Consider the following 15,920-nt stretch of genomic DNA (forward strand, 5'->3'; position numbering starts at 1 on the left):
TAATATAAATGTTGGAATGCAAAAAAATACCTTTCTTTTGTTTTATCAGCCAAAAATCTTTTTTATATTGAAGTAAATATTTTGCTTGTGTCTGTTTGTTCGAATTTACAGTTCTCCTTTAGTTTCTTAGTTCTCATTTTTGCTTTTTGTCAGGTTATCTAATGTTCCTCTGTTCCCAGAATTAAATTATTCACTTCAGTGTATTAATTAAATGTTCTTAATGTTAATAAAAATGACAGACATATCTACCGTTTTGACACTGAGGTTAATAAACCTCAAGAATGTTTTTCCCCGTGTTGTGTTCACTAAATGAAGACGTAATGATGACACTAAAGTATTTGAAAACCTTACACAGCCTTTGACTGCTCTGCATACTTTGGTTGAAACAGCATTTGGAGCTTCTTAACAGACACAGAGCTGTTAAAATAATAAGGACAATAAAGTCATTCACCAAACAACTTTTTTCTAGTTTAGGAAATGGTATCATGCTGCTGCTGCATTAATGTAGCTTATATATAAGCTGCAGTCTTTTTTATTTTGTGTGGCATGTTAGCTTACTCATGTGGACCTGTCAGCTGACCTGTAATTCCCATCTCCCCTTTCAAAATAAGAAATATAAGTGTTTAATATAAAGTTTCCCACAGATGTTGCCGTAGCAACTTGAAGTGTTAAATACGTGAAGGAAGAAGCCAGCGGCTGCTTAAAGAATCTTCTTTGCTTTTCTTCTCTGTGTTTAAGACTCTCAAGTTGCTCTCTGCAGATTTGGCCTTTGTTGCTGGACTCATTATATTTTATCTACATGCAGCATTTTGAAACTGATGAAGAAGCTGATTGGTAGTTTTCTGAAGAATTTGTGTCCGTATATGGAGAAGTCAAAGATCTGAAACATAATTCGGTAGTGTTGCTGATGAATCACAGCAGAACTCAAATATATCCTTTATGTGAAGTCAGCTTGTAAGACTTATGACGCACACAACATCAGTCAAAAGACACTGCACAAAAAATAAGAAGGAAGGCGAGCAAAATATTTGTGCTCCGTTTTATTTTTAATCTGTCCTGAAGCTAATGTGGCGTTCCACTGTAAGAACAACATGCTATAATGATGCTGCTTAGTGTGAGCGCTGAGCTGTGACCTGGAGAAGAGTCCTGACAGTTAGACATGGTCCTCTCACCTGTGAGGGGCTCCCTCCTGTTTGTGCTCGCACTGATCCATAGCAGAGGCCACACCTTCACACAGACACACGCTCAGTCAGCACATTTATGGACAAGTTATTTTAAACTCCAAGGGTGTTACTAACATCATCATTATTAGAATAGAAAAAGAAAATTGAGCTCTTTGTTAGAGAAAGAGTTTTAATCTCGTGTCCTCTGAATCTTTTTGTTACAATTCCCAAATGTTGTACAACACCTGAAAAATGATAAATTATAAATTAATATTAAAATGATAAATTAATTACAACAGTAATTAATAGTTACAACAGTCCCATCAACAGACGAACGTTTGCTTGAATCTCATCAAATGAAATAACACCAAACATGTTTTCAACACTTTTCAGACGGGTGAAGAGAAAAGACTCACCGCGTGAATTCAGCTCCACGTTCAGTCACACTGTCGTTTTACCTTCACCTGTACGGGACGCTGCTCATTCCCCCTCAGAGGAAGCTCTTAAACACTATCTTCACAGTGAAACATGAGAAACAAAGCTGAGCGGTCCCACAGGATACAAAGGTGATTTTGTCATGTCATGTAAAGTTAGTCGAGTATATGTACCTGATTTAATGAGTTTTCTTTTATGGTTACATGATAGAAAATGTAACCAAATGTAACCAACACAAAGCAGGACATGACTGTAAACTGAAACACAGCATAAAGCGGGGCTCGTTTCTCTCCTCGTAACGAATATGGAGAATCAGCCGACCTCCTGCAGCACCGAGGTCACGATCATAGTGCTTGTGTCATTGTGTTATATGTAATGTCATTGCTGTCTGTGCTATTTGATATTGTTATTAGTACCAAGTTTCATGATTTTATGGTTTAATAAAAAGATTATTGATCTCTGAACATTGAACGCTGAGACTGAAAGGCTTTCTTCAGCAAACATCCTTATTCAGTATGACATGAATGATGATGTTTAACAGTGTTTCCACAGCAGATCTGAAAGACTGTGCAAAGACCTCTTACTGTAACATGTTTATGATCTTTTATGAGCTGTAAATCCCAAAATAATGCATCTGTCAGGAAACGGGTTCAAAACATGTTTCACTAAAAGACAAAAAGTTCACTGCCAGTGAAGATGTGTTGAAACTGAATCAGGTGGATTTTAAAGCAGGAAAAAGAAAGAATCCATTGTCACAAGAGTCCTGTGATGAAATCCCAGGTGTTTCCATCAGACTGACCCAAGTTTACCTGTTGAAGATGGACTGAAAACCTGGGCTACTGAAGCTAATGCTTTGGCTGTTCAATGATGCTGGTGCTGATATTTTGGTGACTATTTAATTCTGTTTGCTGTTATTTATTCATCCTTATGTTCCAGGGAAACAAGTTAGCCGTTTTAAACTCCTTAATCTCTAAAGTGTACACAGCCAAAACCGAGCTAAACATGGGCCATTACTTTTGCTTCAGTGCTTTTCACAAAGCCAGGATCAGCCCATACTGATGTTTTGATGAAAACTAGAGACACCCCAAACTCAAGCAGTTTCATGCAGGATTAAAACAGTGTAGGGTCACCACCTCCACGTCAAATTACTTAGCTGGCTGGATCATGAAAGTTCTCAGGTACCTCTGCAGGTACAGAGGGTTACAGCTTGAAAAAACTTAAACGTGACATAAACAGTGTAAGCACAGTAAGATCCCAAAGAAACATCTGAGGAAGTGCTGCATAATTAGCAGAGCAACAAGACAAAAGAAGAATGAATTCAAAAACTAAACATTTAAAGACCAAAAATAGAAAATCTGTTTAATGACTTGACAATTCCTCATTTGGTTTTTGTAATGTTCCAAAACAGTTCTACAGATTCTACCTGAACAAAATAACACAATATATTTCTACTAGCTTAACTATTATGAGAGCTGTTTAACAGCAACACCCACTCACACGAATATGACTGAAGATTCAGTTTACCTTTGGATGGTGGAAGTAAGTGAAAGTCAAATTATTCATCCAACAATGAGACTGACCACAGAGGATAAACATGTAACGCACACCCTTCAAGGTTTTTAAGTGTGTTCACTTTTAACTCTTCAATTTCAAGGGCTTATCTCAAGGAAGTGTGATAACAGTCACATGATGACCCTTGAACTGTTTAAACTCATTAAACGTTAACGCTATAATTCTTTACGTGTCAGATCATAACTCTCTGAATTTGCAGTTAGGAATTGATAAGAATTTATTGATATCAACTTATCAGTTCCATTGGGTTGTGCTCTGAGAGTCACCACCTTCATCCTTTCCCGTAAAAGAGCCTCAGTTTGATTCTGGGAGGAGACACAAACTCAGCCTCATTGGGTCACTCCAGTGTACTTACTGGCTTTGTCAAGCCCAGATAAACAGGAGGCATCAAGGGTTCAATCAAATCCATGTACTGTCATGATCCTTCAGGAAATAAGCAAACATGGACGGTACTCTGTCTCCCAGCAGTGGTATCGAGTACCAGCCTGAAGCAGACTGTGGTTCTCCTGTAACCCACTGATCATCCTGCTGAAGGCACGTGGTTAACTTAAGAGAAGCTGTAAAAAAAGTTATAGGGAAAAAAATTCCATCAGACTTACCAACAGGGTGGTTGATGATGATGACACATCAAACCTGAAGTGGTCGTGTTTAATATTTTGTTTTAATTTACTTACAGAAAAATATTCACTGGTCTTTTAGTTGCTCTGTTTTTAAAAACTCATACTCCCCATCAGCTCCCATGAATATGTAAATTTAAAAAACTAACAAGAAGCAGACACTGGAGAGATGAACTGAAGCTTTAAACAAAAAACATTTATTTTAGGCTGGTTGAACAACAATACAAAAACGATATAAGAAATCAACAATCCAAAATGAACTCAAAATGCTGCGTCACAGACCCAGCCCCTGGCCATTTTTCAGGTTTGTCCTTCTCACTTCTGCAATGGTTGCACACTTTGTCCCAGTTAAACCCTCATCTGCTTCTTTCACAGTGGGTGTGAAGGTCAGGGTGGGGTTCCTGCTCTGGAAGAACTGAGACACCGTTTAGAGATAACATTTTGTTCACATTTTGCACAATGACACGTGTGCTGAAGCACAAGCATGCGAGACACAATGTTTATTACCATCAAAGCATTTACTGACTCATAACCATTATAGATGAAAATTCTTAATAAATGACACTAGAATAAGCACTAAACTGACTAAGAACTTAAATTTCACCTTAATTTTCCCGTCTGTCTTTCTCACGTGTCCAGCGGTTGTACACGTCGTCCAGGTTGATGGCCTCGTCTGCTTGCAGCTTTGACTTTTATGTGCATCAGCTGGTCTAAATGGTCCACTTCAAGATGATTTCTGGGTACTGTTTTGATAGGATTCATTAAACTAAAGCCTTTTTCACAATTTGCACTGGATGCTAGAAATGCAGCACAAATATTCACAAGCTGTTAGATGTATTTTAGCTCCTCACATTTTAATATTGCAGCCACCATATCTGAGAATGTGCTGATTGACCAGTGTTTAGGTCTTCGCCTCATTATGGCATAGTCACTGTTATTGACTTCCATAGTATGTGGTTGGTGGAGAACAGCCTCATACCTCTTTGCCGCTGCTGAGGGTGCACTACAGCTGAACCTTTGGATGGCCGACAAAGCGGCCAATTGAAAATTGTGTTTTAAATATAAAAAGTTAAAAATATTTTAGTAAATGTTGTGAAAAATGACTTGAAAAAGCAAGTTTTTTCAACATGAAAACAAGAAACACACAGTACAAGTACATGACTACATGGAGGACAAGAAAAGACTTATAACTAAGAAGTCACTGAAGAACCTGAACTAGACTTATAACTCGAGGCAAACTAATAATAATACTACATTATCCTTTCAATATAACATAAGAAGTCACAAATATAAAAGAACTCAAAATGCTGGGTCACACACCCAGCCCTGACAATCAAACCTTTTTCATTTGAGGTCGAAGTAGAACAGATTTTATCAAGGCGGCTTTTTGAGACAGTAATCCATGGCTTTGTTCCATCTAGGCTGGAGACTGTAACACACTTTATTGTGGGGTTAGTGATGTGTCCATTAGGCATCTGCAGGTTATGAAAAATAATGCAGCTTTGAACTGGAACAAAACAGTCTCAGCACATTACTCCCATTTTAATTTCACTCCACTGGCTACATTTTAGGATCCTTGTTAAAGTCATGTTATTGGTTTTTAAGTGGTTGACTCTATTTCTTCTAATTCTTTATTTTTAACATGTTTGACTTTATTTTCCATTTATGCTTTTTGTATATGTACTTTATTTTAAAGTGTAAATGGAGGTGGTATGGTATGGTATTGTCACTGCCAGTGTATTTTCTTTTGTGCTACAGATGAAAACTGACGACCCAGATTCAGACGCTTTAACCAGGAATCAGACATCGACCTGAACACGAGGAGATAACATGAGAGGAAAATAGGTTAAAAAAAACATAATAATGTTAAAAGTTCCAGTGTGATACTTACTGTACTAATAGCCAAAAACAATAATTGTTTAGTCTGCATGCTGGTACAGCAACAATGGTATATATTCTTATGAGCTTCAAGTCAGTTTAACAGCTGAATTTGTGTGTATGTGTGCAGTCATGGCTGTCTGAGTGGTGTCCCAGAAACGATGTGGGCTTCATAGATAATTGGCAAACCTTCTGGAGGAAACCTGGTCTTGTTGGGAGAGACGGCATCCATCCCACTTTGGATGGAGCAGCTCTCATTTATAGAAATATGGACCAATTTATTAAACCCCCCAAAATATGACTATCCAGAGTTGGGACCAGGAAGCAGAGTTGCAGTCTTACACGCCTCTCTGCAGCTTCTCTCCTCCTGCTACCCCCCCAAAAACCCATCTCCACTGAGACTGTGTCAGCTCCCAAACAGACAAAAAACAAACTAAAAACCAGCAACAAACAACTTAAACATAAAAAATCACAAAGAAAGAACAATACAGTATCCACATCTGAACCAAAGAGTAAAACAGTGAAATGTGGATTGTTAAATATTAGGTCTCTCTCCTCCAAGTCTCTGTTAGTACATGACTTAATAATTGATCAACAAATCGATTTACTCTGCCTTACAGAAACCTGGTTGCAGCCGGATGAGTATGTTAGTTTAAATCAGGGGTCTCAAACTTAAATGAGTTGTGGGCCGCTGCCGGCACGGTCCTCTCATCGGAGCCACTTTATGGAACGCCAGGACTGACATAATGAATTAATTAAATACACCATTAAATAATGAATTAAATGTGTCAATAATTAATTAAAAATTGGAAACGATATGAGCCGTGAATTATTCGTAGATGACCGTTAGATTAGTTTGATGCTGCCGACACTTTCATGTGACCCAGCTGGGAAACTTTGGGTTAACTCAGAGAGCTGAAGATATCGTTGATATGCTGACCTCGCATATACAGTACAGGGCAGTTTACCCTCATGATTAATATTCACATATTAGCCCAGGGGTGGGCAATCTCAGTCCACGAGGGCCGGTGTCCCTGCAGGTTTTAGATCTCACCTTGGGTCAACACACCTGAATCACATGATTAGTTCGTTACCAGGCCTCTGGAGAACTTCAGGACATGTTGAGGAGCTAATTTAGCCATTTAAATCAGCTGTGTTGGTTCGAGGACACATCTAGAACCTGCAGGGACACCGGCCCTCGTGGACTGAGATTGCCCACCCCTGTATTAGCCGAACATCAAGAAGTCTGTATGTGTTTCAAATACAGGCCCTTTACCATTTCACAGTGTCGAACAAACCTGGTACAGTTAAACCCAACAGTGTGTGACGGAAACACCAACATTATCTATTTTAATAAAGTTTATGAGTTTATACACAGGTCACGCTGATTATTGAAGAAAAAACCCAAAGATCAGATGTTAATTGGATTAATTTGCTCTCCCTCCTCCTTAAACATGTTTTTAATGTTAGTTATAATTCAGAATTGGCGACTGAAACAAGTATGACACATACGAACATCAGGAAATAAAGTAAATAATAGCATTTCTATATATGATATTTATATAGAGATCCTCCAGCTTCAAACTGTATTACCCTTCCAGGACCTAAAGCACCCCTCCAACAGCCAAACCCACCTGTTCTCTGATTGGATTGTTACATTTGTGATTGACATGACATTGACCAATCAGCTGAAAGGAAGAAAAATCAGGTCAAAATTTTTACTTATAAGTTGAAATCCACACACAGCCAGGAAACCTGAGCGCAGAGTTTTACACGTAGTTTTTTGCTCTGTACCTGTAAGCAGACCTTAACAAAAAAAAATTGTAACTCGTGTAAATATTTTTTACAAACAGGCTGCAGATAAGGACGGGGATGGAGTCATGGAGATTCTCAGTGCGAGATGCAGTCCTGTGAAATCTAATAATATTTGTACATAACCTGTCGATGTCTATTGTGAACAGGAGAGAGTCAGGTGGCAACTTCATCAGTTGGATCAGTTTGAGGAAAAGGTAAGTGTCTTCCAAAAAAGAAGTCAGCATTGACCATCGACCATTATTAATGATAATGTCGTGCTTGCAGCCCTGAGTTTTTATTCATTGTCCAGGTTTCCTAACTGTGGCTTCCATTCTCTACAACTTTGCTAACACAAGATACAAAAACCAAACCCCCCCCCCAAAAAAGAAGCAAAAACATAAAAACTAGGATATTGTGGTTTTCGTGGCAACTATATTTTTCAAAACACAGGACATAGCTCAAGGCTGGACCCTGATTTAAACTGATGTTATTACACAGCTGTACTCTCACTACCTCTAAATTCATTCTTTTTTGGAGAATTTGGCAAGCACTCAAATGTCTACAGGAAACTTATAATGATATCTTGGTGTTCATAAAACTTAGACCTATTATTTAGGTCTAAGTTATGGCAGAGAAAGCTTGGAGCATGAAGCCATAGAAAAGCAATGGTGTACAAGAAAGGGGGAGTCATTGTTTCTTTTCAAAAACCTAAACGATGCATACCCCAAAATGCTCACCTGGGAAGTGATCTCATCTCTTTATCACTTTCTGTTCACCAGATATTTACAAAAACAACCACTTCCTGGTCGCAATGCATTATGGGCCGTCTCAAAAATTAAATGTTTTTCTTAAAACCATTTGGACATTTGTCTCTGACCCTGTTACCACCCCCTCTGCTAGGCGAGAGGTGGGGAGAAACATACACAAGGCCTCTCACGAAATCAGAGTACATAAGGGGTTTTATTGCAAACGTTAAGCTGAAAACCGACGGGGCTGTTCAACAGACCACCGGGCAAATAATTAATACACAAAGAAAAGAACAGGCAAGAATAAAAGCTAAGGGTTAATTAAGGAGAGCCAGCAAACACAAGACTCTAATAAAACTAAGGTCAGCTGTATATCAGGGGTTACAAACAGAGTTCAAATGCTAGGCAGACGAGGAGGACGCTGCATGCTCACGTCAGAGCAGCAGCTCCCCGTAGTGTGAGGGATCTTCAGCCTTTTATACCCACCAGGCAGCCAATCGTCCGCATGGTCTGGCACACTTTAATCTGCATAAAAGAAGGCTGGCACAGGTCTCCCAGTAACCAATCACACACGAGTCATAGCACACTTGGATTTGCATTAACAAAAAAAGGCAGCCTCACTCCCTCCAAGGCCCAGGGCCGTAACAGACCCCACAGATGTTACATTGCCACAAAGGCCTGTCTGGTGGTATGCATAACTCAATTTCATCTAGAAGTGACATGCATGCAGGTTGTAATGGGTACGTTATCATTCAAAAATCAGGTATAGGAAGCAAATGTGATAAATAGGGCTGTCCTGGTCCCAACAACATTTCAACTGCTGAGCAGAAGTCATGCAGCCGAGGCTGGGCTCTTTGTTATCTTTTCCCCCTAGTCTCAGCAGACCTAATGTAGAAAACAACATATTCTATCTTTAAATTATTACACAGGCACTTTATCCTTTTGAGTGAAGCAGCTTTGGTATATCCTGTGTGTACTTTTAAATTATTGATTTTACATTTTTTAATTATTCACCATTTACTTGACAGTTTGGTTTGAAACCCTTCTCTTATGCAGTACATTAGATTTTATACAAATGAACTCTTCAAAAGCTATAGTGCACAAAATTCATCCTTTTTTATCCAGTGGAATAGTAAATGGACTGGTACATTCAAAGTGCTTCTTACTGCAAAATCAGGTTCACCAAATTGCTTATTTATGCTTTCTGGTCTGACTGGTTCAATTCTGCTTTTCTTTCTCTCTTCTTCTACCCTTCTCTATTAATGATTTCTCAGGTGGAACCAGGAAGTATATCAAGAAGAAGTCTGCCAGACTGTATCTGTGAACATGGTGACAACCAGGCCACTTTGGGCTCAGATCTGTTTAGAACATTTTGCTTACCTGTAATCTCTGTGGCCATGGCCAACTTACAATGCTGTGACTGCAGTCATTCCCCAGCTCTCTGTGAATGGTGCTCATGGCCATTGATCAGTGGGTTTTGGTCAGTGGTTGCTGATCAATGGTCATGAGAATTTGCATAATTATGATGAAGGAACTGACCTCACAGCCCATTGTTCCTTCAGTGGGCTGGTTTCAGACATTATGCAAATGTACTGTTTATAAGAAACCTAAGACCTAAATAAAATAAAAAAAATTATAAAAAAGGTCAAATAATTAAAAGAAAAAGTAAAAAAGTAAGAAAAATTAAAAGAAAAACTAAGTCTAAGCCAAAGAATAAAACTGGGTTTTAAGATGCGTATTAAAAGTGGACAGCAAAGATGCCTCTATAACGTACAATGGCAAGTTATTCCATAATTTAGGAGCAATTATCTCCTCAGACCATTCTCCTAGATCTCGGCACTTCTAGGAGCAGCTGGCCAGCTAACCTGAGAGGGTGTGTAGGGCTGAAGAAGCTCAGGAAGTAAGGCGGTGTGATGATTCGGCAGTGCAGCAGGCAGGAAAAGGAAAAGGGACTTAAAGATGCAGGAATATGAGTTTAAATAAATAATAATTAAATATAAATAAATATATTCACTTAAAGTCTCTGTTAGTACATGATTTAATAATTGATCAACAAATCGATTTACTCTGCCTTACAGAAACCTGGTTGCAGCAGGATGAGTATGTTAGTTTAAATGAATCAACACCCCCGAGTCATTCTAACTACCAGAAATCTCGAAGCACAGGCCGAGGGGCGGTGTGGCAGCAATTTTTCACACCAGCCTATTAATTAACGAAAGACCAAGACAGACTTTTAATTCATTTGAAAGCCTGATGCTTAGCCTCGTCCACCCCAGCTGTAAAACTCAGAAACCAGTCTTACTTGTTATCATCTATCGTCCACCTGGGCCTTACACAGAGTTTCTCTCTGATTTCTCAGACTTTTTATCTGATTTAGTGCTCAGCTCAGATAAAATAATTATTGTGGGTGATTTTAACATCCATGTAGATGCTAAAAATGACAGCCTCAACATGGCATTTAATCTGTTATTAGACTCAATTGGCTTCTCTCAAAATGTAAAAGAACCCACCCACCACTTTAATCACACTCTAGATCTTGTTTTAACATATGGCATAGAAACTGAACATGTAACAGTGTTTCCTGAAAACCCTCTGCTGTCTGATCATTTCCTGATAACATTTACATTTACAATAATTGATTACACAGCAGTGGAGAGTAGACTTTATCACAGTAGATGTCTTTCTGAAAGTGCTGTAACTAAGTTTAAGAATATAATCCACCCACTGTTATCATCTTCAATGCCCTGTACCAACATAGAGCAGAGCAGCTATCTGAACGCTACTCCAACAGAGGTCGATTATCTTGTTAATAATTTTACCTCCTCACTACGTACGACTCTGGATACTGTAGCTCCTGTGAAAACTAAGGCCTCAAATCCAAAGTCCCTGACTCCGTGGTATAATTCTCAAACACGTAGCCTAAAGCAGATAACTCGTAAGCTGGAGAGGAAATGGCGTGTCACAAATTTAGAGGATCATCATTTAGCCTGGAGAAATAGTTTGCTGCTTTATAAGAAAGCCCTCCGCAAAGCCAGAACATCTTACTATTCGTCACTGATTGAAGAAAATAAGAACAACCCCAGGTTTCTCTTCAGCACTGTAGCCAGGCTGACAAAAAGTCAGAGCTCTACTGAGCCAACAATCCCTTTAACGTTAACTAGTAATGACTTCATGAACTTCTTCACAAATAAAATTTTTATCATTAGAGAAAAAATTACCAATAATCATCCCACAGATGTAACATTATCTACAGCTACTTTTAGTACCATCAATGTTAAGTTAGACTCTTTTTCTCCAATTGATCTTTCTGAGTTAACTTCAATAATTAATTCCTCCAAACCATCAACGTGTCTTTTAGACCCCATTCCTACAAAACTGCTCAAAGAAGTCCTGCCATTAATTAATGCTTCAATCTTAAATATGATCAACCTATCTCTAATAATCGGCTATGTACCACAGGCCTTCAAGCTGGCTGTAGTTAAACCTTTACTTAAAAAGCCATCTCTAGACCCAGCTGTCTTAGCTAATTATAGGCCAATCTCCAACCTTCCTTTCATATCAAAAATCCTTGAAAGAGTAGTTGTCAAACAGCTAACTGATCATCTGCAGAGGAATGGCTTATTTGAAGAGTTTCAGTCAGGTTTCAGAGCTCAGCACAGCACAGAAACAGCTTTAGTGAAGGTTACAAATGATCTTCTTGTGGCCTCTGACAGTGGACTCATCTCTGTGCTTGTCCTGCTAGACCTCAGTGCTGCGTTTGATACTGTTGACCATAATATCCTATTAGAGCGATTAGAACATGCTGTAGGTATTACAGGTACTGCACTGCAGTGGTTTGTATCATATCTATCTAATAGACTCCAATTTGTACATGTAAATGGAGAGTCCTCTTCACACACTAAGGTCAATTATGGAGTTCCACAGGGTTCAGTGCTAGGACCAATTCTATTTACATTATACATGCTTCCCTTAGGCAGCATCATTAGAAGACATAGCATAAATTTTCACTGCTATGCTGATGACACGCAGCTCTATCTATCCATGAAGCCAGGTATCACACACCAATTAGTTAAACTGCAGGAATGTCTTAAAGACATAAAGACCTGGATGGCCGCTAACTTTCTGCTTCTTAATTCAGATAAAACTGAGGTTATTGTACTCGGCCCTGAAAATCTTAGAAATATGGTATCTAAGCAGATTCTTACTCTGGATGGCATTACCTTGGCCTCCAGTAATGCTGTGAGGAACCTTGGAGTCATTTTTGACCAGGACATGTCCTTCAACGCACATATTAAACAAATATGTAAGACTGCTTTCTTCCATTTGCGCAACATCTCTAAAATTAGAAATATCCTGTCTCAGAGTGATGCTGAAAAACTAGTTCATGCATTTATTACTTCCAGGCTGGACTACTGTAATTCTTTATTATCAGGATGTCCTAAAAACTCGCTGAAAAGCCTTCAGCTAATCCAAAATGCTGCAGCAAGGGTACTGACAGGGACTAGAAAGAGAGAGCATATTTCTCCTGTTTTGGCTTCCCTTCATTGGCTTCCTGTTAAATCCAGAATTGAATTCAAAATCCTGCTCCTCACATACAAGGTCTTAAATAATCAGGCCCCATCTTATCTTAATGACCTTGTAGTACCATATCACCCTATTAGAGCACTTCGCTCTTGCACTGCAGGCCTACTTGTTGTTCCTAGAGTATTTAAAAGTAGAATGGGAGGCAGAGCCTTCAGTTTTCAGGCCCCTCTTCTGTGGAACCAACTTCCAGTTTGGATTCGGGAGACAGACACTATCTCTACTTTCAAGATTAGGCTTAAAACTTTCCTTTTTGCTAAAGCATATAGTTAGGGCTGGACCAGGTGACCCTGAATCCTCCCTTAGTTATGCTGCAATAGACGTAGGCTGCCGGGGATTCCCATGATGCATTGAGTTTTTCCCTTCCAGTCACCTTTCTCACTCACTATGTGCTAATAGACCTCTCTGCATCGAATCATATCTGTTATTAATCTCTGTCTCTCTTCCACAGCATGTCTTTATCCTGTTTTCCTTCTTTCACCCCAACCGGTCGCAGCAGATGGCCGCCCCTCCCTGAGCCTGGTTCTGCCGGAGGTTTCTTCCTGTTAAAAGGGAGTTTTTCCTTCCCACTGTCGCCAAAGTGCTTGCTCATAGGGGGTCATATGATTGTTGGGTTTTTCTCTGTATTTATTATTGTGCTATCTACTGTACAATATAAAGCGCCTTGAGGCGACTTTTGTTGTGATTTGGCGCTATATAAATAAAATTGAATTGAATTGAATTGAAATATGATCATAAAACTGTTTGTCCCTTTCATTTTACACTGTTAAGGAAGAGTCAGTGCTTCGTTATCCAATCCGTTCTAGTTGTTCACAGTGATCGCCCACATTACTGAAAATCCACGTTTTCAGTGCTACTTTACGCTCTACTGCATCTACACCGGCGGACACACTAGCATACATGCTGCACACAGAAAGACAAGAAAGTAAGCCTTCATCACTCCTGGTAGTAACAGTTAGTTAGCTCCATCTAACAGCAGAAAGTCCCATGAAAATAATGAACCAGGTGCTTTATTTTGATAAACCTAGCTAGCACACTAAGTTAAATTGTTAGCATAATGTTGATTTGTGTCACTTGTTTTAGCTCTGAAAAATCGAGCTGAGCTCATTCAGGTATGGTTGTCATCAGTGGACATTATAATAATACACTAATAATGATCACTCGCCCATCCCTATGAACCTGTAGGAGTCAGGGCAGAGGAGCACAGAGAGTTAGAGGGGAGAGAGTTAAGTAAGACAGTAATTTAGTCATTTTCAGGGCTTTAAATTCAGAAGTACCTGACTCCGTGGTATAATTCTCAAACACGTAGCCTAAAGCAGATAACTCGTAAGCTGGAGAGGAAATGGCGTGTCACAAATTTAGAGGATCATCATTTAGCCTGGAGAAATAGTTTGCTGCTTTATAAGAAAGCCCTCCGCAAAGCCAGAACATCTTACTATTCGTCACTGATTGAAGGAAATAAGAACAACCCCAGGTTTCTCTTCAGCACTGTAGCCAGGCTGACAAACAGTCAGAGCTCTACTGAGCCAACCATCCCTTTAACGTTAACTAGTAATGACTTCATGAACTTCTTCACAAATAAAATTTTAATCATTACAGAAAAAATTACCAATAATCATCCCACAGATGTAATATTATCTACAGCTACTTTTAGTACCATTGATGTTAAGTTAGACTCTTTTTCTCCAATTGATCTTTCTGAGTTAACTTCAATAATTACTTCCTCCAAACCATCAACGTGTCTTTTAGACCCCATTCCTACAAAACTGCTCAAAGAAGTCCTGCCATTAATTAATTCTTCGATCTTAAATATGATCAACCTATCTCTAATAATCGGCTATGTACCACAGGCCTTCAAGCTGGCTGTAGTTAAACCTTTACTTAAAAAGCATCTCTAGACCCAGCTGTCTTAGCTAATTATAGGCCAATCTCCAACCTTCCTTTCATATCAAACATCCTTGAAAGAGTAGTTGTCAAACAGCTAACAGATCATCTGCAGAGGAATGGCTTATTTGAAGAGTTTCAGTCAGGTTTCAGAGCTCATCACAGCACAGAAACAGCTTTAGTGAAGGTTACAAATGATCTTCTTATGGCCTCTGACAGTGGACTCATCTCTGTGCTTGTCCTGCTAGACCTCAGTGCAGCGTTTGATACTGTCGACCATAATATCCTATTAGAGCGATTAGAACATGCTGTAGGTATTACAGGTACTGCACTGCAGTGGTTTGTGTTCTGCCTTTTATAACTTGAACTGAATATTACAGTTGTAAACTACCCTAGAGCTCCCTCTAGTGGCTGCTTTGTAATATGGGTTTGGTTACTTTGGGAAGGGAAAAAATGAGAACGTGAAGAAGAAATCAAAGATGGCGGAAAGTGATGCCGTAATGTTATCGTTCTAAGCTGATACGGACCTTAAAATGTTGTTGCCTTGGACAAGATATGTCTGTAAGTATGAGTGTCGATAAAATAATTATTATCTTTTGTTTTGTGTAAAAATGGTACTATAATTTGTACATTTGAAAGTAGAGCTGGGCGATAAAACGATAACGATATGTATTGCGAAATAACTTTTTCTCGATAGAAAAATTAAACTATTGCGATAGGCCTCATCTCTCTTGTCCTCTTAAAAAAAAAAAAAGAACAGCCAATCCAAATTAAGTAGCGCAGAGCCGAACCAATCACAGCCGCAGCGTCACGTCACATGACTTGTTACGTACAGCACAAGCGCCAAGGCGCACATGTGTATTTGTTTTTGCAGCCGGGCCGCCCAGGTAATGAAGGAAAGGAGTTTGCCGACTAGAGAAAAATCAACCGAGAGCGTGAGCGAAGGTTACCGAAGAAAAAACAGATGATGGTTCCAATGCCGGAGAGATTGTCGAACGGAAGGGCCACAGAAGTTCCGTAGTGTGAAGGTATTTCGGCTATTTCAAGTCTGACAAAAAACAGAGTAGTGCGCACTGTAAATTGTGCCGAAAGCAAGTCTGGATATACAATAAAGCGGTGCATGCTCAATCTCTGACTGAAAGCGCTAATTCGTCATTCGGCTTTTGTCAGACTAAAGTAACTGTTAAAACTGTTTGAAAAGCTAAGCTATACAACAAGGAGAGATTGATGCTACGTCCACACGTACCCGG

At 39.2% G+C, this 15,920-nt stretch overlaps 2 protein-coding genes across 2 annotated transcripts in view; one reads left to right on the forward strand and one right to left on the reverse strand.

The window, feature by feature from the left end:
• LOC106098735 (NACHT, LRR and PYD domains-containing protein 4E-like) overlaps window positions 1–1,599 on the reverse strand; it is a 29,574-nt gene extending 27,975 nt beyond the window's left edge. Inside the window, exons 1-2 of the mRNA XM_025910275.1 lie at window positions 1,580–1,599; window positions 1,173–1,227 (exon numbers count right to left, since the gene is read on the reverse strand). Of these exons, the coding sequence (XP_025766060.1) occupies window positions 1,173–1,213 (41 nt within the window). The 5' untranslated portion in view covers window positions 1,214–1,227; window positions 1,580–1,599. The remainder of the gene's footprint in view (window positions 1–1,172; window positions 1,228–1,579) is intronic.
• The window catches only part of LOC112847800 (syncytin-A-like), a 670,150-nt gene that overhangs the window by 37,702 nt on the left and 616,528 nt on the right, over window positions 1–15,920 (forward strand). The gene's annotated exons all lie outside the window — the stretch shown is intronic.

The sequence above is a fragment of the Oreochromis niloticus genome, linkage group LG9, assembly GCF_001858045.2.
Source record: "Oreochromis niloticus isolate F11D_XX linkage group LG9, O_niloticus_UMD_NMBU, whole genome shotgun sequence".
NCBI classification, from domain to species: Eukaryota; Metazoa; Chordata; class Actinopteri; order Cichliformes; family Cichlidae; genus Oreochromis; species Oreochromis niloticus.